Source organism: Mustela erminea, chromosome 10 (genome assembly GCF_009829155.1).
Source record: "Mustela erminea isolate mMusErm1 chromosome 10, mMusErm1.Pri, whole genome shotgun sequence".
NCBI lineage: Eukaryota > Metazoa > Chordata > Mammalia > Carnivora > Mustelidae > Mustela > Mustela erminea.
In genome coordinates this window covers 61,915,441-61,936,601 of record NC_045623.1, presented here as the reverse complement: position 1 = coordinate 61,936,601, position 21,161 = coordinate 61,915,441, and the positions used below count along the sequence as shown (strand labels likewise).

Genomic DNA, 21,161 nt, shown 5'->3' with positions numbered 1-21,161 from the left:
GAGGCTTGACTCAAAACACATACAGGAAACATCTGGACTCGTGTGAAGATACATACTGATAAAGCATCGGTCGCACTAATTTTAGGGACTTAGTAGGAGAAGACTCGGGTACTAGATGAGGGCTCCCTCAGAACCCTCCATCATAGTTTGTGAAGATATTTGAGCTCCCTTTCCTTTTTCCCCCGAACAGATTATTCTGATATTAGTGTCAGAGATTGGATATTGGGCTGAATGGGCCCCTGATTTGTCCTGGTGTTTGTCGCATCCCAGGGGGTTCTCCAGACAGATGGAGACCTATGTGCTTACTGTGTGCTCTCAGTCCACTTACCTTGGCTCTGCACAATGTCATATGGGAACACGAGAGTCTGAAGATCCTTCTTGTGAAATGTATCAAGTGTGCCTCATCCCTTTTATTTTAGAAAAAGCCAGGGCATCGGGGAGCCGTTATAGGAACCAGAAATCTATAGCATGGAGGAAGATGACCAACAGGAGGTTACAAGAATCATCTCAAAGCATTTGAAGGGCTAGCTTACCTAAAAGGGATTAGGTAGTTTGGATGATCCTGTGGTTACAAGAATGAGGTGTGGAGGGTGGGAACCATGCACAACGAGTTCCACTCCATATTAGGAAGATCTTCCTTATTATTACCGTAATAGGTGCTTCTTGTGAAAATGGGGGCAGTGGAGAGAGGCATTTAGAGATAGCCCTCCAAGTTTCCATGACCTTTCTTTTCCCTGGGTGTCCCTGTGGGAAGCTGGAGTTTGTGTGTTCTTTCTGAATCTCGTCTGTTAGGTCTTTATAGGATGCTTTGGCTGTCCTGCTGCAGCGTGGGTCAGGATCGCTGGAGGGCCTCTGTGGCACTGGCCTTGGAGCTGCACTCCCAGAGTTTTGGCATCCCTAGATCTGGGCTGGAGCCTGAGAATTTGCATTTCTAGTGCCTTCCCTGGTGATGCTGACGTTGTTCTGTTGGAGATCACAGTTTGAGAACCACTTACAGTCTTCTTAAAAAAAAAAGTACAAATGGGGTCATACTGGCATCTTGAAGAACTTGCTCTTTTATTTAATAACATATCATTAGCGTTTTTCTTCAGCTCCTCCTCACTGGTTTTAATAGCTGCTTGTGTGTAGGTTTTAGCAAGTCCCCTATTCATAAACAGTTAATTTGTTTCCAGAGTTTTTATGACTGTGCTCTTGCCTTGATAAAAACATGTTATAATGTATATTTTGATATCTACCTTTTGGCAATCCATAAATTCTTAGAAGTTAAATTGTTGGGTAAAAGGGTTGATTTTTAAAAGTGGACAGATAGTGCCAGATTGTTTAGAAAGGCTGAACCCATTACTCTATCACTAAAAGTATGTGAAACTGCCTATTTCCCCACACTCTTGCCCAAACTGGGTAGTATCAATATTTTCCATTTTTGCCAACTTGTTACATGTAAAATTATATTGTTTTATATTGCATTTCTTCATTATTTGTGGGGCTAAAGGTTCATACGTATTCATTATATTTCTGATTCTATGAGGTGCTCATTTGTATTCTTTACATTATAGGAAAAAGGAGCAGTCTGAACAAAGGTGCCTAACCTGTATTTGAGAGACTGCTAACAGGTCCTTGGGTTGAAGTATAGGGGGTTGAGATTGGAGGGGGAAGTGGTAGGGAGGTAGGAGGATGAGGTTAGGGAGGCAGGCAGGAGCCAGAGCTTTGAGGTCCTTGGGGTTATTTTGGGAAGAAGCAGCACTGTTGTAGTCAGCAATTTGAGCTTGTCCTGTAGCTCTTGGTAATTTCAACAGGTCCTGTTTGTGAAAGGCGCTGTCCAGTCCCCCAAGTGTAAAGTTTAATCTTCAAATAACTCGTTCTTTATGCCTTTCACCTTGGACCTTAAATCCACCTGGTCATGTTTCATAAATAGGTAAACACAAGAAGAGGCCAAAGACCTCAGCCAGCTTCTGGCTGACCCTGGTCTCTGAGGAAGGAGTTTTGGAAGATTGTGCAGGGAAGGGATTTTGTTGTTCTAGCTAATACTGCCCTCAGCCTTTCCTGAGTTTGCTGATATCTGACAGCAGTCACTGAGGTTGGTGGGTTCTTCTGTTGTTTTAATTTGAGTGATTTTTCTCGGAAAAGCCGTGGATTCCAGCCAATATGCTAATGATAACGGCCTTGCTTTGAAAGGCTGCTTAGTTCTGTAGAAAATCATTTCATAGTTAATTATGTCAGCAAATCAACAGCAGCCTCTTGGAGAAGAAAGTGACAGAGGGAGAGAAACTACACGTATATTTAAATTATGCAGAACTCAGAGGTCAGGAATTCATGTTCCAAAAAGAAGAGTCCACGTAATAATAAATCACTAAGTGTGTGTACAGTTTTCCCTGTTATGGGCTTAGCTTGGTAATTGGCATATTGGGGTTAAAATATTATAACTTAGCATTTAGAATCAGGATGCCAGTCTTCACTGTCTTTCTTTTTTTGCCATTTTTCTGCTTCCAGGACCCTGGGAGTGTGAGACCATCAGATTTATACTCTGGCTTTTAGTGAACTCATTGTAAAATGGATTTGTAGAAGATAGACGGACTCCGATGAGACCCCTGGTCTGAGGACCCTCTCTATCTTCCTTCTCCCCTCTATATACGTGCCTGGCCAAGGAGGGAGGTTGTCCTGGGGGAGGAGCGGGGTGCCACACACAGAAGAGAGGCTTGCTGATAGTGCTTCTGGAACTCTCCAGAGACTGAGTCCTTAGAGGCTATTTATTTTACAAGGTATTTGACCATTTTATACATTAAGAATCTTCCCCTCTCCCACAACCCAGTACTTCCCCTGTTATTATATTAAGATATACTGTGCCTATCAGCAGGTACAAGGAAGTAGCAGGTAGAACATTCTCGGTTAATACCTAATGTTTCTTACAGTGGCATGAATAGTGATATAAGTCATCTTTATGAATCAGGGAGAGGCCATTTCTAATGATTGTGTGTCCAAGAAGTTTTCATAGGATAAACACAGTTGGAAGGGCCTTCTGAGTTAGCCCAGGATAAAGGCAACTTGGTTCACGTGGAAAACCAAGTCATTTCAGGGACAGCAGTAGCAAGAGCACTGCTCCAGCTTAGACAAACCTGGATTTGAATACAGCCTCCTTCCTCTCTTGGCTTTGTGACCCTCAACTGGAGATTGATACTTGCAGAATTTCAGCATTCCCATCTGTAACTGGGAGAAACAGCGCATGCGTCACTGGGTGTTATAAATGTGGCATCCCTTCTCCCTTTTTCTGCAGAGAGAGTAGCTTGGTAAGGCATTATAAATTATAAGGAGCTTGGGAGGCATTATTACAAATAAGGGATTGCTTTATCAGATCACAAGGATTGAAAAGAAGAGGGAGCCGGCAGTGTCGTACAGAAGAGGATGTGGGAAATGCAAAGTTTCATCTGCTCTTAAGGCACTCTTTGTTGTTGGAGTTTGGGGATGTCTTCTCATGAGTCAGATTTTCCATCCATGATTTCTTTAGGACCTATGCTGTGCATTTGTCCCCAACATGGTTGGATTTGGCATTCGTGTCAGCTCTTGTGTCTTGCCTGTGTGGCTGGCGGAGAGTGGTGGTTTCGGCCCACATGCAGAACTGGCTCTGTTTTCATTCTGTGGCTGCCACATGGTGAGGCAGGCAGGGTGGTTGGATGAGTTCTGACTTCCCCGCCTTTTGGAACCCAACTTTGAATTAAAAGAATAGCCAGCCTTTCTGCTGTTAATACTGTATACCTCCTTGAATCACCTGGTGCTTGTCTTTGAAAAGGGACGTATAGTGAAGATCTTCAGCATCCTGAAAAATCCCATGTCTGATCTAGTGGTTGGAACAGTGGAGAAGACAGTCAATTGGTACTTCCTTTTCTAGCCATCATCTCTGCATTTTGTGGGGAAAGGTGGTCCTGGAATAGGATGCTTGGCCCTGGGAGTGTGGCTAGGATTCTGGTGGTAGCATGAAGCCACTTTACTGTCCTACGTAACTCACTAGGTGCATTCGGTTTAGCTTGAAGTACAAAAACTAGGAATAATTTGTCATCGCCATTTGATTTTCAAAAATCAGATTCTTATGTTAAGTTGTTGACTCTAAAATCAGAGATGCTGTATTTTTTGCTTCCTAGTCCTACTGTCCCAGGACAGAGAAAGCACTTAACATTTGCTGTATTTACTGGAATTGGAGATGTTAGATATTGTAAGAACACCCAGGTCTAGACTTTGTATACTGCAGACGTCCAGAGGTGATTTATTGTTGTAAGGGACATAATAATGGCCCTAGTAATTCCTGCCGTTGACAGGGCATGTGCCGCACATCAGGTTAGTCATGCTAATAACTTCAGTTATATAATCTCAATTAATCAAAAACCACTATGACATTGGAACTGTAGGAGACAGCATTTCATGTTAAGAGAATAAGTAACCGTGAGTGACCTGTACTGTTTTCTCCCCTGTGTATTCTTGGTAAAACCAATGGACAACCAGTTATTATTGCCAGATTAACTCTTTTCTTCCGATCCCAAGCTTTCTTACCATCTTACATACCATGTGTGCGATTTATTTAAAGTGCTACTTAGGTTTTTTAATTTAATTTTATTTTTTCAGTGTTCTAAATTCATTGTTTATGCACTACACCCAGTGCTCCTTGTAATACGTGCCCTCCATAATACCCACCACCAAGCTCACCCAACCCCCATCTCCCTCCCCTCCAAAACCTTCAGTTTGTTTCTCAGAGTCCACAGTGTCTCATGGTTTGTCTCCCCCTCCGATTTCCCTCAATTCACTTTTCCCTTCCTTCTTTTAACGTCCTCCGTGTTATTCCTTATGCTCCACAAGTAAGTGAAACCATATGATAATTGACTTTTTCTGTTTGACTTATTTCACTCAGCATAATCTCTTCCATTCCCGTCCATGTTGATACAAAAGTTGGGTATTCATCCTTTCTCTCCTTTCTGATGGAGGCATAATACTCCATTGTATATATGGACCATATCTTCTTTATCCATTCGTCTGTTGAAGGGCATCTTGGCTCTTTCCACAGTTTTGCTATGAACATTGGGGTACAGATGGGCCTTATTTTCACTACATCTCTATCTTTGTAAATACCCAATAGTGCAATTGCAGGGTCATAGGGTAGCTCTATTTTTTTTTTTTTAAGGTCTTATTTATTTATTTGACAGGCAGAGATCACAAGTAAGCAGAAAAGCCGAAGAGAGAGGAGGAAGCAAGCTCTCTGCTGAGCAGACAGCCTGATGCAGGGCTTGATCCCAGGACCCTGGGACCATGACCTGAGCCGAAGGCAGAGGCTTTAACCTACTGAGCCACCCAGGCACCCCAGGGTAGCTCTATTTTTAATTTTTTGAAGAATCTCCACACTGTTTTCCAAAGTGCCTGCACCAACTTGCATTCCCACCAACAGTGTAAGAGGGTTCCCCTTTCTCCATATCCTCTCCAACACTTGTTGTTTCCTGTTTAAAAAAAATAATAAAGTGCTGTTTAGTTCTTTCTGTTAGAAGACTGAAGTGGACAGGCGTACTCATTGCTTATATTTTTCTTTCCAAACTTACCATTGTCTGCTTGCAGTATGACTAACTAAATAGTGTGGTACTCTGGTACCTGAGCTCCCAGCAAAGTCCAAAGATCAAAGTTGAAGAGGCTACTGCGTTCCCTTTCAGATCCCTGGGACACTGTTTCTGCTCACACTGTCAACTAATTGGTCCTGGAGGAGTGACTTTTTAAGAAATAAGACTGAAGGTAAGCTCACCCACTCTGGAGGATTGTAGTCTTAGGAAACAATATTATTACTATTAAGTTATGGAGGGGAAAAGGAGGAAGGAAAGATCAAAGAACAACCCCCAGGTGGTGGGTTTTTGGGTTTTCAGCACAGTATTTGTAGCATTGACCCCCTTCTTAGAATTGCTGAAGTAGTTTTGCAGAGAACGGCCCCCCAAGCCCATGTCCCTCTTCCTTGGTCATGCTGCATTTGAGCAACTTGCACGTTTGTTGAAGAATCAGCCGTGAAGTCTGTGGTTTCCTGCAGCATATTACTAATAATATTTATACAAGCTATTATTTGATGAACCGTGTAAATATTTATCATAGGAACAGTATTTTGATCATGAGTAGGGACTAAAAATGAGTCCTGTCTGATGTGGGAAACAAAGGCAGAAGAAAAATGTTACATTTCCTCACTATCTACAGCCCATTGGCAAGTCCTTGAAACAGGCAGAGTGACATTCCTTTAGGAAGCAGCTGCCTCTATGCTAATACTTTGCTAAGGGCATAGCCCAACCCTCAGGATTCTGTGAGTCTACTTTAACATATAAAAATGCCTTTGGAAACTTCCTTTATCTCTCCCCCGCAGATACAGGTCAGCAATCATCCTCTAAGCTTGTGACCCCCTCCCCATATGCATCTGAAGGGTCTCATGACTGAGGGTTTACTAACAATAATAAATGACCTGTCCCAACAATAGCTAGCCCAGATCGGGATCCTGGAAACCTTGTTTCCAAAACACCTGGGAGGCTTGTGCTATCCTTAACCTCTCCCAGCTTGAAAGTATATAATGGGCCACTCCTCTTGACCCCAGGGCAGGGTCCTGTCCCACCAGGCTTTGATTTGAAACCACCTTTTGCACCAAAGATGTCTCAAGAATTCTTTCTTGGCTGTTGGCTTCCAACCCTAATGTCTTTCCTACCTCACCTTCCGCTCTGGGTACTTGGATGGGAGGCTGCAGGCTGAGAAGTTAGGTGTCCCAGGACTTGTGTCCAGCACAGCTTGAATTTTTTCTCTGTTATATTCTTTCTTGTAGTCCCCACAGCCCACGTCCTCATTTCTGTCTGCCGGTCACCATCCCCGTAGTCCTAACAGTAATTTCTCTTTTTAGAGTTTTCATCTTCACCCAGAAAGAATGAGATAGAACCAGAGTTCTGACCCTCACTGTTCACAAATTGGGCTTTACAGCCTTTCCAACTTAGCTTCAAATCCCAGCTCCTCAGGTTTTGTACTGTGTGACCTTAAACAGCTTTATTGCTGAGAACCTCAGTCTCTTTAACTGGAAATTGGGCTCATACTGCCTACCTCACAGGGAGTGATGGAATCGCAAAATCATGTGGGTGATTTGCAGAGTAGAGCTTTATAATTGCTAGTTGTTGCTACATTTGTAGGAACAAATTGCTATTTGTTGATAATTGTTATTGAAGAAGTTAACAGTTCTGTTTTCAGTTTTATGTGGGTGTTGTGGAGGGAGCCCTACGCTTGCGGTAGAGGCCGGGGTTCAAATCTTGGGGCTGCTGTTAGCAGTTTGTGGGGCTTGGGCGAATTTCCCCATCCCCCTGAATTACAAAGTGGTGATAGGTTTACCAACTTGGTTGAGTTTCATTTGGAAGAGATTAAGGCATATGTGCAAATGCCAGACACACAGACGGATCCTACGTTATTATTTTTTTTTTCTTAGCAAATTAGAAAATGGAATGTTTTCCATTTTGCAGTTGTTTTATTGAGAAGGGGAACTGGATATAGTTTGGAGTCCAGGACACCGCCGAGTACTTGTGACTGAGGAACAAAGGGCACAGAAGGCAAGGCAAGGGATCTGAGGTGCAGAAAATTCTCTGGCAGGGTTTTTAAAACTCTCAGGGTCAAGTTTCAGGGAAGCCGCCCAAGGGCTTGAACTTGCTTGCTTCCCTGCTTTCAGGGTCCAGGTGTGGAAACAATCACAAAGAGATCACTTAAAACTATAGTAATGGGAAACATGGTGAACCTGAAATATTTAATTAGGATCTATTTCTTAGAAAAACATGAACTTGGAGGTGTGCGGGAACAGTGCTGGGAGGTTTGGTGCCCTGGTCCCTGTGGATTTGACTGCCTCTGACCGATGCCTTGGTAATGTGGTCTAGAAATGGGGGACGGGGGGTTGTCAGCGAGAGGCAGCTTGGCATTGGGGAAGGGTCAGGCTCTAGAGGTAGGAGGCTTGAGTTCAGAGGTAGGCAGTCTTAGATAGAGGAGGGACAGTCCTTGGCAAATATGCGTTTAATAAATGGAGGAGAATCAGGTGGTATAGCACCCTAGGAATGGTTGGTGACTTTGGAACCAGAGGAAGTGGGATGGCTGTCAACTCTATTCCTTACTAGTTATATGACATACAGGAGCAAGCTGCTTTACCTGCCTGGGACTCAATTTTCCTTATCCGTAAAATGGGATGGTATTTTCCGAATTGTCTTTAGGAGTTGAGGTCAGGATTAAAAGTGGTATGGCAATATAAGCAAGCTATGGAACAGAGCATTGGAGATACAGTAAACATAGTACCTTTTATTATTCCCTGAGGATAGGTTTTAAAGGTATCCACGGAGTCACAAAGACTTATCAAGTTCCTGCTGTGTGCCAGGCACCACATTGGCACAGGGGCCAGCTGTGATCCCCAGCAACAATGGAGTTAATTGTTTACCAGTAAAGCTCCAGCCTTCATAAAAGGCAGGGGCTCTCCTAAAAGGTGGGCTGTTTCCTGTTTAGTGAAGACATGGGTCCAAAACTCAGAACTGGGATAAGCCCTGGGTGAGCTGCAGAGTAGAAATCTGCCTTTGGATTTTGCTGGAAATAAATCGATGTCTGGGTGGTGGGTAATAAGATGTTGTGCTCCCAACTGAGGAAGATAGAGATAGAAGCAAGGAGCTCAGACTCGAGGAGCGGGGCCCGTCTCTTGGGGGAATCTGTCTTGTTACTGGGGCTGGCAGGAGTGGGGAGCAGCCTGGGCGATGGCTGGGCAGCCTGTATGCATTCTTCATTTCCTATTTGTTTCCTTGTTTCTCTTAGAATAGTCTTGGAGGGCTCCAGCCAAGGGCAGAGGGTTGTTGGTACGCTAGGATCAGTGTTAGGAACGGCATCCCTGGGCCTTCACACCTGAGACAGTGAGATGTGAAAAGAGGGAATTCCAAGTGAAGAAGAGGTGAGTGTGGCAGCTGGCTTGGTCAGTCTTCCTCATATTTGCAGGTAAAGAATGTTGAGGAAGCTCTGAGCCAGTGCACCATTCTATTTTGTCCTTTAAGGGATCCTTAGCTCTTAGCAGGGGTGCCTCGTCCCTGGCATCCTCTGCATTTCTTTGAAGATCCATCATGGAGTTGCAGGATGCATTATTATTTCATTTACCACTAAGAAAGAAAGACAATGTTACCAATTAATTGTAAGATGCCATTGATTGTGGGAGTCACTGATTTCAGAGAAGCAAAATGTGAAAAAAAAAAGAGTATCCTAGAATTAATAAAATGTGGTTGTAGGCATTCAGTAAAGTTGTTAATTGAATGAACGAAGCATATAGAGATTAGAATCAAAGCCAAACACTAGTGCCCATAAGTACACAGTTAAGAATTCAAATGATTAAAGCAGGAACCTTTTCATCCTTGTTTTCTATTGATTTCACCGAGCTAGTTGTTCATTCAGTACACATTTATTGAGAATTGATTCTATCCCAGACACTGCTAGGAGCTAGGGATACAGAAATCACTAAATTCCTTTGTTTTTCAGGTTCAGGCCAGTAAGGGAGTCAGACTTGGAACCAAAAATAAATCACATTTCAGAATGGTTAGGATTTAAAAGAAAGTAGGAATGCGGTACTCTCCTGGCACCAAGGGTTGGAGAAAGACAAGGAAGTCTTTCCTGAAGGGGAGATTGGTCGAGTTGGAACTGAAAATGTAAGTCCGTGATCACCAGGCACACAAGAGAAGAAGGGGTTAGGAAGGGAAGGGCAAGTCCAAAGCAGTGGGCCAGACGCACCTGGGAACCTGCGAGGAACCCTAGGAGGTTTGGAGGAGCTCCAGGACATCTGATGTTTCTTGTGAGAATGGGCAGGATTGTGTTCAAGGACTGCCGCAGAGGGAAGCTCCTGGTGGGCCTGGGATGCCATGCCCCAGGCATCAGGCTGTTCTGCAGCCGTCCTGAGTCCTGAGCAAGGACCCTGCAGAGGGGCCAGAGGGATCGCTCTGGGGAGGCGGGGAGGAAGGGAGGCACGGAGGGCAGGGCCAGGCCCAGCCTGTTTCACAGGGAGCAGCTCAACTTTCTCTTTGAGTCATGGCTTGAAGAAAATGAAGGAATGCGTAGCTTGATAACGGGCCGTGGGTCCCATGTAGCTCCTGAAACCTTGTAAGGGAGGGAGGCAGGATGATGGGAAAGCGCAGAGGCTGGAGCTCAGGAGCTGTTCCCGAAGCCCAGCTGAAGGTAGCACTTAGGCTCACCATGGCCTCCCGGTTTCCCTCTCCACCTGCCCCGGAGCCTGCAAGCTGGAGGGGGCAGATACCTTTGGGGAATCATTGTGATTAAGTCAGAAGCAATCACTTTTAATGAAGCTGATTCTGACTGGGATAAATATCCAGGAAGCAGTAACTGAACATCTGCGGGCTGGCCTCGTTTTAGAAACCCCAAGTGTGACTTTGCGAGGGAAACATTACCTTTTTGAAATGGAAGGGCTCAGACAGCTTTCTGGGTGGAAATGAGACTCCGGGTGCTGCGGCTGCCCCGGGCTCACCTGGGGAGTTGTAGCCTGTTCACCCGAGTGCTTGTCTTGGGGGTTTGTTCTTACTCAGTGGAAGGCTGATCTGGGAAATGAAAGCCCCTGTGAGATTTCTGTGTCACGTGGGCTAATCTGACCAGAGGGACTTGGAGCAGCAATGAAGGCTAAGGAATTCCTGAGTGTTCTCTGGTCCGATTTCCTTGTAACTCACAAGGGGTCTGTAAAGAAAACAGATTGTCTAACAAATTCCTGATCCTGTCTCCCGTGAGGCTCCTTCCCCATTCCCAGTCACTTCAACACTGGGCTGCAGTGTATTTGCCTCTTCTCCACAACGACCTTGCAAGCTGTTAAGAGCGAGTGGGAAAGGCCTGGGACTTGGCAGTGCGCAGAGGGGAGACCGCGGGTCCTGGCTGCTTGTTAGTGATGCCGCCACCTCTCTTCGCTTCCCTGAGACCTGTTTCCCCATCAGTACAGTGTGCATCATGTACATTTACTCTTCTCACATGTGTGGACCTTGCTGTAAGAGAGTAGCATGTGCCTCTTGGAGTTTCCCCCGATAACCTGTGAATTAGAGATTTAAGTGTACTCCTTCCAGGGTCCTAGTGAGGGATAGAGGGGGTGCATGGACTTTTCACCGTGTTGGGCATGTAACAGGTACTTAGTAGACCATTTTTGGAGTGAGCTTTTGACAGGGTAGATGAGGTTCCTTTGTAGTCCTGTGGCCACTGTCCTCCTCCTGAGTCAAATTCAGTGAGAATAAATGCATGTCTGTTACCTCCGGATTGGCCGGATTCCACGGCCCCATGTTTTCCTGTATAGCCCTTTTCACCCAGTATCATGACTTCACTTAATTATGCAACTCACAACTGCTGAACATCTGACTTCCTTCCAAGCATGGAAACTCCATGTCTGAGGCCTTGCCTGTCTTGTTTACCCACCACCTACCTGTTGGCATAGTGTGAGCAGTTGGGTAGAATAAGTAAATGACCACCAGTGGTCAGCTGCGCCCCTTTCATTTCCACTTGAAGGTGTTTTGTGCCTGATTGTGCAGACCCACTGGGTCTTCATGTGGTTTTTGTCCTTGGTCACTGCAGGTGGAGGGACCATAATGCTTGGCGGAGATCAGGAACCAGGGAACTACTACGTGGGTGTGGACGTTGGAACAGGAAGTGTGCGTGCGGCTCTGGTAGACCAGAGGGGCATCCTTTTGGCTTTTGCAGACCAGCCGATCAACCACTGGGAGCCTCAGCTCAACCACCATGAGCAGTCCTCCGAGGACATCTGGGCTGCATGCTGTGTTGTCACAAAGGTATGGCCACAGCTGTGCTGTTCTATCCTTGCTTATGCTCCCCTGCTCCCACCTGCTGAGCATGTCTGCTGTGCACACCTGGTACCAGGGACAGTGTTGGGATGCTTTAGATGCAGGCCTTGACTTTCGGGTACTCACAGTCCAGTGGCAGAGAACAGCAGATGGTTAAACTGTGACTTAGTACTTGCAGGGTCCTCAGTGGCTATGGCTGGAGCTGAGGAAAGGGTAATCCAGAGGAGCTCAGGGAGACAGGACCCAGGGTGTGGAACATGCAGATTCTGTTCACATGTAACCAAATGTGGAAGAGGTCACTGATAATCATAGCTAACACCCATGCCTTCATGCATGTCCACTGCTATAATAAACTCTGTTAGCATGCGTGGTGTATGTGAATCCTTGCAACGACTGTAGGAAGGTAGCCCTATTACAACCCCTTTTGTATCGAGGAGGAAGCAGGTGCAGAAAGGTTAGGTCAGTTACCCAAGTTCATGCAGTTAGAAGGTAGGCGGGAGTGACTCCAACGCTGCACTGTGAGTTGCTGGACTGTCCTACCTTCCAGGTGGACAGGTCGGAGGAGCCTCATTTCATTCAGAGGCAACAGCATGTGCAAAGGCCCGAGTAGCAGGTACACGTGGTGTGTTTTGAGAAAGCAAGGACATCGAGTTGTGCCAGACACCCGCTGATGTGGAATGGCCTTGGATTGTAGTCTGCCCGCTGGCTTGGGAAAGGAAGTGACGCTCGCTTGTCACACTTGACTGGTTTTAGAACCTGGTGAACAGGAAGGACAGAGATACTTTTGTCTTTTGTTTCTTTCAGAGGGAAAAATAAAGTCCTGGTTTTTCTTTTCTCCCTGTTCCTAGTTTTGTTCCTTAAATATTCATGAAGAGCTTGGTAATTTGCAGATGGACAATTCACCATTCTGTCTGTATTGATCAGTCTGTTTAAACTTTAATGAGCTCTGGGCTGCTGTTAGTGCCCCCAGAGAAGAAGGCAGAGAGGGGAGGTGGGGGTGGGCAGAGCCGGAGCCTTCTATAGGAATAAAAGTGGGGGCACATGCCTTCTGCCTGTTTAATCTTCCACCTCCCTCCTTGCTCTCCACCCCTGCCTTAGTGAGAATCTTCTACTCTTTGCCCTTGGGTCTCCTTTGTTCTTCTAACGTATAGCTTTTCTTGCCATTAAGGAAATTGTCAAGAAGAAAATATAATCCCCTGATGAAAAGCTACTTTAAAAAAGGTCTGCTCTAAGTACAGCTTGGTTTAATGGTAGATTTTTAATCACCTCCCGGCGGCGGCCAGCTTGTCATCCGTGTGAACCCCGTGAGCCCCAGGAGTGCCATGGGCTTTTGTCCTAAGTGAGGCTATTTTATCGAGGCTCCTAGGGTAAAGCTGCTGGGTCTTAGGCTGTCCCCTCACATGGAGTATGGCTGCGTGGCCATGTGCCAGAAGGCATAGCATGGGCGTGACCCAACTACTTGCAGCTCATTGCTGGTGTGAGACTTAGAGAAGGAAGCATTTTTATACCAAGGAGGTAGCTCACCGTAGGGGATAGATTCCCCAGTCCCACTGTTTGGATTGACAGCCCGTTGCCAACATTGATGAGCTCATCATCCTGGACAAATTACTTCAGGTTTCTTGCACGAGTTTCCTTATCTGTAAAAGGGGAATGATCATTGTAGCTTATCTCCAAAGGGTGATTGTGAGGACTAAGTGAGTAAACTCCTAGTACCCTAAAAGTGCCTGGAAATGAAGAAGCATTGCCTCTTCCTGTGGCGATGAGGAAGGTTAACAGTCACAGAAATGGGTAGCTTGCGGAGGAGAATGAACTTCGAAGATAAAACCCTGAAATGTCAGAGTCAATTAGGGAGGTGCCTTTTGGAACCCTTTGCTCCCTCCCTGTCTGGTTAGGGTTCTCTGTGTGGGAGGCTTTGGCAAGTGCTGGCATAGGGCAGAGGGCAACGCAGTATACATCTTGTTCTGTGTCTTCTTTTTCAAAGACTTAAGGAAGAGCTTGAGAGTGGCGGTAGTACTTTCCTTTCCCTGAGTGGTTCCCACCGCTGGAGATGGTTTTCCTCGTAGTCCAGTTAATCAGAACATCAGCAACAAAAGTAATAAGATGGTGGCGATGGTGACATTCTTGGGCATTCACGTTCCAGATACCGTGCTGAATACTTGCTACCGTGGCTTCCTTTTGTCCACGTGACAGCCTCTTGAGAGAGTTTGTATTATTCTGCCTGTTCTGTAACTGGAAGCAATGAGCTTTGAAGGGTTAAGTAACCGACCCGAGGTCACATGATTAATATGAGCAAGGGGTGGGCTGCTGCTGCCCCCCTCATGCTCTACCCTTTGCCCCTCTCTCCAGTCCCATTTCACTCCCCATGCCCCCTGCTTGGAAGTCTTATTAAGCTCCCTGAAGTTTTCAGAATTTGCCGCTGTGTAGGGGACCCTGAGCTCACCCTCATTGTCGTACTAACCATACTGCGTTGCAGGTGCCTTTCCGACTGCTCCTGTGGAAACTGTGTGCCCCATGAGCAGGGCTCAGGCCTTATCTATCTGTAGTTCCAGAGTTCCTTGTCTCTGGTATGCCTGCTTCATGTTTGTTGAGTACATGAATGGATGAGATGTCTGTTATTTTCATTATCTGGAATATTCTCTTACCTTCTTCACTCAGCTGCCCACCTCGTACACAGGTACTGGTAATCTTCAGCATTACTTGCTCCTGGGAGCCTTCTTTGATGACCTCTGACCCCTGCCTCTCTTGCCAACCTGAGAGGAAGGAGAGGGTGAGAAAGCCCTCTCTGCTGCCCCAGAGCCCACTGTCTTCACCCTGTCCTCACCATAGAGCATTTGATCTGGTCCTTATTGGATTGCACTGTAATCGGTGACTTGTTTGGTTTCCTCAAAACCATGAGCTGAACTCTTGAAGAGAATCACTCCTTTGTTCCCAGCAGCTAACACATTCCCTGACACAGTGTTGCTGCTCAATCAGTGGTCACTGCATTAATGTTACTTGGAGCTAAAAACAAACAAGCAAAATGGTGGTATCCCTCATCTTGCTTAAGTGTCGTAGTAACTGTATGAGATAGACTGCCGCTCTTTCTGTTTGACACATAGAATATTGAGGCTCTGAAACTAACAGGTGTTAGAGACAGGACAAGACTCCCAGCAAGATGGCTCCAAATCCTATATTCTGTTTGACTACTTCCACTGCCCCCCAAATTGGAGGGTCTTTATTGGGTTGATAGTCACATGTTTAAAAAGTGCAGTGGGAACACATAAGTCTTAGCGATATATACTGTCCCTAATTTCAAGGACCTCTATCTCTTTTTGGACCCACAATCTTAATCATCCCAAGAAGATGAAAATGTTCAAGTTGGTGTCTAGTCAGTACCAGCTTCGATTAGCAAATAGGAAAAAGATAAGCAGGAGATGTCTTTCAGCCAAGAGGCATTTGTCAAGTATCCTCTAGTTCTCACTTTATTCTCTGAGCACTACTATGTGCTGTGGTTTTTGTTAAGTCCTGGAGTGTGTACAGAAGAGGTATATAACAAATTCTGTGCCCCTAAGGATGAAATAGTCCAGTTGAATGGAAAAACCCAGCACCTATGAGGCCAGTGAAGTACTGTTTTGTTCTAAGTTGTAACTCAGCACCTATGAGGCCAGTGAAGTACTGTTTTGTTCTAAGTTGTACTAGCTATGTGAGTAATGGTTGGAGGGAGGAGGAGCAGAGAGGGAGTAACCCATGTGGGATTGAGCAATAATGTTAACCCCTCACAGTCACAGAACCTGTGTAGTTTACAAAGCGTGTTCATAGCCATTTGATTGTCATGCAAGGTAGGTGGGGCAGGGTGGTAGTTCCCATTTTATAGCTGAAGAGAGAAATGGAGACCCAGAGAGTTAGGGGCCTTTCCCTAAGCCACTTAGGAAGTCAGTGATAAGCCTCAACTCAGGCCACATCTTTGCCTTCTTTCCATGTCCAGTGCCACATACCTTTGTCACTTGTCTGGATTTATGCAAGAACCTAACTGATGTCACGTATGCACTTTGACTTTGCAATCTCTTCTCCTTCTTGGAGCCGGAATGATTTTTTTTTTTTTTTTCCCCATTGTAACCTGATCATGTCACTCTTTTGCTCACCATCCTTCCATAGCATCACACTGCTATTTGGATACAAGACAGAATCCTTAACTTGAGGTTTTCACGCCCTGTCTGGCTTGGATTCCCCCTACTTTCCTGGCTCATCTCAGGATGCTTCTCTCCACTGCCTGTGTTGCCGCCACACTGTCCTTCTGTCCTGTCCCCAAACATGCAGGCAATGCTCACTCTAGCCTCAGGACCTTTGTCACATTCTTTCTCCTTTCTACAGACTCTTCCCACCTTCTGTCAATGTATCTAACTCCTCCTCATCCATGGATTCACACCATCTAATACAGTAGTCACTAGGCACATGTGGCTATTTAAATATAAGTTAACTGAAACAAAAAAACAGTTTAAAGTCTGGTTCCTCAGATGCACTGGCCACACATTTCAGATTTTTTTTTTAAGATTTTATTTATTATTTGACAGACAGAGATCACAAGTAGGCAGAGAGGCAGGCAGAGAGAGAGGAGGAAGCAGGGTCCCTGCCAAGCAGAGAGCCCGATTTGGGGCTCAATCCCAGGACCCTGGGATCATGACCTGAGCCGAAGGCAGAGGCTTTAACCCACTGAGTCACCCAGGCACCCCTTCATTAAAGATGTTTGGGAGCCAGGCCCGGCTGGTGGCTACAGGTAAAAAACAGAAAATTTCCATCACTGTAGGAAGTTCCACTGGATGGCGCTGCACTGAATCTTAGCTCAGAAGTCCAGTTATTCAAGGAAGAAGCCTTTTCTTGCCCAATATCACCTCCAAACTAAGTTCTATTTTACTTACTGAATGTTGTCACAGTATCTTATACTTTTCCTTTATAGAATGTCACATGATTTGTGAAGCATCCATTTTTTGATAAATAACAAAATAATAGTCATTTTATAATCAAATAATAAATCTGATTTTTTTTTTTTAGTTGATCTCTATCTTATCTCCTAGATTTGATGTTTTGTGGGGTCAGAACTACAGTTTGCTCACCCAGGTCCTAACACCTAGTAGACTCAAGTATCAAAAGAACGAATGAGTAAAAAAATCGGGACCTCTCTACTCCCAGTCAATGGTGAAGGCTTGAGAAAGGGTATATGGCCAACATGGACTCTGGAGAACTCTAAGAGATGACATTCAGAGCTGGAGGAATGGCATGGACAGAAGTGCTGACAAGGGGTTGTAAAGGAGCCAGCCCAGGTTGGGGCAGATGGGTTCTAGTTGGAGGAGGAGGGGAGACTGCATTGCATAAGGGGGCAAACCTGGGATAGCCAGTTTTGAGACCAGTAGGGTATCTTCTAGAATCATCCTGAGTTTCACATTGACCAGCAGCTGGTTCAGGATGACTTACAAGGAACAGAAACTAAATTCAAGGATGCCAGTTAGGAGGCATTTTTCTTCTAATGAAGTTCTGGAGGCTGAGATTCCTTTGAACTATCAGCTCTGGGAGGCTAGAACTACATCTGTCTTGTTCAGCATAGGTACTCCATGATGGCACATACAGGTGCTTAATAATTTCTTTTTTCTTTTTATAGATTTATTTACTTATTTGAGAGAGAGAGAGAGTGTGTGTACAGCGGGGGGCGGGGCAGAGGGAGAGGGAGAGAATCTTAAGCAGACTCTCTGCTTAGCAGGGAGCCTGGTGTGGGGCTTGATCTCATGACCCTGACATCATGATGTGAGCCAAACTCAAGAGTTGGACACAACCTACTGAGCCACCCAGGCAGTTCAGTAACTTTTCTTTAATGATGAATGGCTGGATGAGAATGTTGGCAGAGAAATAAATAAAGATGGCAAGACTGACTTTGGAAGGAAGATCTAATAGGACTTGGTGAAAGTGGAGAGGAAGGAGATGAAGGTAGTTTCAGAATTTCCCTTCTTAGAAGAATGTTGGTGCCCCTGATGTAAATGGAAGTGTTGGGTGTCCATTTCCCTGTTTGTCTTTAAGGGACAGCACCACACCTAAGCTAAGATGCTGTGTAGGCCATGGTCCAAGATTGTATTTATGCGTTGGATTAGTCACTAGAGTTAATTTTGCTAAATAGAGTGTCTCTGGGGGCCTTGCAGATTACATACTCCCCATACAAGCTATATTAGCCCATTTGCTCTTCCCACATCAGGGTCTTTGCACTGGCTGTTCTCCTGCCTGCAACAATTTCCCATCAGATTTCCATAAGGTCAGCACCTCAGGTCCTTCATGTGTTAACTCCAATCTCACTTCTCAGCAACTACCTCCCTCTTTTCTGGCACTCCTCATCCCCTTATCATTTTCTAGTACACTCTGTGTTTTATTTATATTAGGTGTTGTCTATTCCTAATAAAATGTAGTCTCCAAAGGAGCAAGGATTTTTTTTTTTTTTTAATATTCTCTTCTTTGTTTCCTAAATACCCAGAAGAGTGCTCAGCTTGACCCTAGAAGAGGTTTGATTATATTTGCTGACTGATTGAACGTGTGAGTAATTGAATCGTGCAGGCAACAGGGAGTGATGAGCCTGAGGGAACCAGGGATTTCATAACCCCACACACCCTCAAGGCTGACAGAGGCATTCAGATCAAGATCGAAAAGAATACAGTACCAGCCACAAAACTCAGTTGCAAGTTGGACTCGGTGAGGCACTAGGCTTTGACCCTTGGCTCCAAATAGAGTTAAAGAAAAAGCCAGGTATGCCTCTGACCCTCCAGTTCTCAGTTTGGAGGGTTTCAAAGGAATACTGTCTCCCCACCCAATATGGCAGAGCCCGCTGATTTAAAACACATGTAGGATTGAACTGGTTCCCACTATTAGAACAAAGCTATGCACAATCCCTTTCCCAAATATTTGTTTGCTGCCCCATAGCTACGAGTTGACAGATGTTAGACATGGACCAGGTTACCAAATGAAGTTGCAGAAATCTTCTCTGGAAATTCTTTAGAAGAGCAATGTGCTTTCTCTCTAGCTGTGGAAAATCCCTCGATGCCAAGACATTGGGGTGGTTTTACTAGACTGCTTTCTTCTTCCATTAATAAGAGCATTAAAGGAATCCTCAGGTCAGCAGGTCAAGTGCCAGGTACCTTCTGGGTAGTGTGACCTTGACAGCCGTCTTTCTGGGATGGTTTCGGTGGGGGTGGGGTTGGGGAGTAGGTTGGTCCTACTCCTTGGTCAGCATGATCATAACACATTTTTAGGTAAGGCTGGGGATGTGGCCATCTAACCAAATCAGATTTAAATGCATGTCACAGCTAGTCTTGTAGTTCTTTGTGATGAATTTCTATTATAGAGATGGAGAGGTTGGGCCTTTGTGAATGAAAGGCCACGAATAGAATATAGAACTCTAGATCTTCAGAAGGGTTCATAAAATAGATTGAAGAGAGTATTTTCTTTGCACCCACTGGGAGGTTAGTCGCACCATAATCCTTGAGAAGGTTTGAGTTTATTCAGTCTTCTTGATCACTGTTCCCTTTGCCTGTCACCTGTACATGTGCTTACGCAACACGGAGTGTGCTGTGCTTTTTGCATATGAAAGATTTCATGAAGGTATACATGTAGATCAGTAGATGTCATAAAGGTATTTAGGGCATTTACCTCACGCTGTGGGGCAAAGATATTGCCAACAGTCACAGACAGTTCACTAGCAGATGCTCCTCCTGGAATCCTAAATTACAAGTCTGGGATTCTAAAACAAGGAAAAAGAAGAATTGTGTAGTTTAAATGGATGTGGACACTTTTGAGCTGACTTTTGTGGGATTAAGAGGTTATTACCATTTTTGGTTTCTCAGAGAGAGAGAGAGAGAGAGCGGGTGTGCGGTTTTGCATGCCCAAGCAGGGGTGAGGGGCAGAGTGGGAGAGAGAAGCTTAAGCAGGCTCTACTTTCAGCATGGAGCCCCATGTGGGGCTCCATTTCACTATTGTGAAACAAAAATTAAAAAATAGAAATAATCTTTTGTTTTACTACTTTAAAAATTATATGACAGCATAAAAAGTCTCCAGTTTCTTCCAACTGCAGTTTCTGCTCTCAGAGGCAATCACTGCTGTTAATGATTTGTTGTATACAAATTTGTCTGTAGCTTACGATTTTTCAACTTTATGATGGTACAAAAGTGATAGGCATTCCATGGAAACCGTACTTGGAATTTGGGGTTTCGACTTTTTTTCCTGGGCTAGTGAAATGCGATATGATGCTCTCTCCCAATGCTGGGCAGTGGTAAGGAGCCGCAGGTCCCAGTGAGCCCTGTAATCATGAGCGTAAAGAACCAACATACTTACACCATTCTGAACCCATGTAAATGTTCAGTTTTTCACGTCTAATGCAGTATCCAACACACTACATGAGATATTCAACACTTTACTGTAAAATAGGCTCTGTGATAGATGATTGTGCCCAACTGAAGCTAATGGAGGTGTTTTGAGCACATTTAAGGCAGGCTAGGCAAAGCTATGATGTTTGACTTAAAGCTATTTTCAGCTTATGATGGGTTTATCCGATGTAACCACATCCAAAGTGGAGGAAGATCTGTATTTTTTTTAACTTTACTAACATGTCATGGATGTCTTTTCGTTTCATCTTTAGCTGAACCTCTTAAAAATACATAACAGTTGGAGGTATAATTTACATACCATAATATCCATCCATTTAAGTATATAATTCAGTGATATTATTGAGTTTACACATTCATACAATGATTACCATAATCACATTTTAGAATGCTTCTGCTACTTTAAAAAAATTCCTTTGTGGCTGTTTCTGGTCATTCCCCAGCCCCAGTCATAATAACTGTTTATCTGCTTTTTGTCTTTATAGTTAATCTTTTTCAGAAATTTCATATAAAGGGAATCCTATAACATGCATTCTTTTGTGTCTGACTTCTTTCATTTAGCATAATGTTTTTAAGGTTCATTCATGTTGTTGCACTTAATAGTTGGTGCCTTTTTCTTGCTGAGTACTATTCCATTGTATGGGTGTACCACACTGATTAGCCCTTTGATTAAACTATGACGGGCATTTGATTTGTATTCAGTTTGGGGGTATTATAAATAATGTGCTATATCTGTTTACATACAAGTGTTTATGTTGGCATATGTTTTTATTTTTCTTGGGTAAATGCTCAAGTAAAATTGCTGGGTTGTATGATAAGTTATATTTAAATAGTGCCAAACTGTTTTCCCAAAGTGGCTGTATTTTCCATTCCCGTCAGCAGTGTATGAGGCTTCCCCTTTCTTCTGAATTTTCTAACACTTAGTACTGTCAGTATTTTCCAAATGTGA

The 21,161-nt window shown here is 44.5% G+C and overlaps 1 protein-coding gene across 15 annotated transcripts in view; it reads left to right on the top strand.

Annotated features, from left to right (window-relative positions):
* FGGY (FGGY carbohydrate kinase domain containing) overlaps positions 1–21,161 on the top strand; it is a 520,049-nt gene that overhangs the window by 123,547 nt on the left and 375,341 nt on the right. For 8 of the 15 annotated variants that reach the window (XM_032301941.1, XM_032301942.1, XM_032301943.1 and 5 more), the window contains 2 exons: positions 5,679–5,757; positions 11,596–11,810. The exons of 2 other annotated variants lie outside the window; for them this stretch is intronic. In XM_032301941.1, the coding sequence (XP_032157832.1) occupies positions 11,610–11,810 (201 nt within the window). In that variant the 5' untranslated portion in view covers positions 5,679–5,757; positions 11,596–11,609. Of the gene's footprint in view, positions 1–5,678; positions 5,758–11,595; positions 11,811–21,161 lie in introns of those variants that run through there. 5 more of the 15 variants (XM_032301944.1, XM_032301945.1, XM_032301946.1 and 2 more) reach the window with 2 other exon arrangements.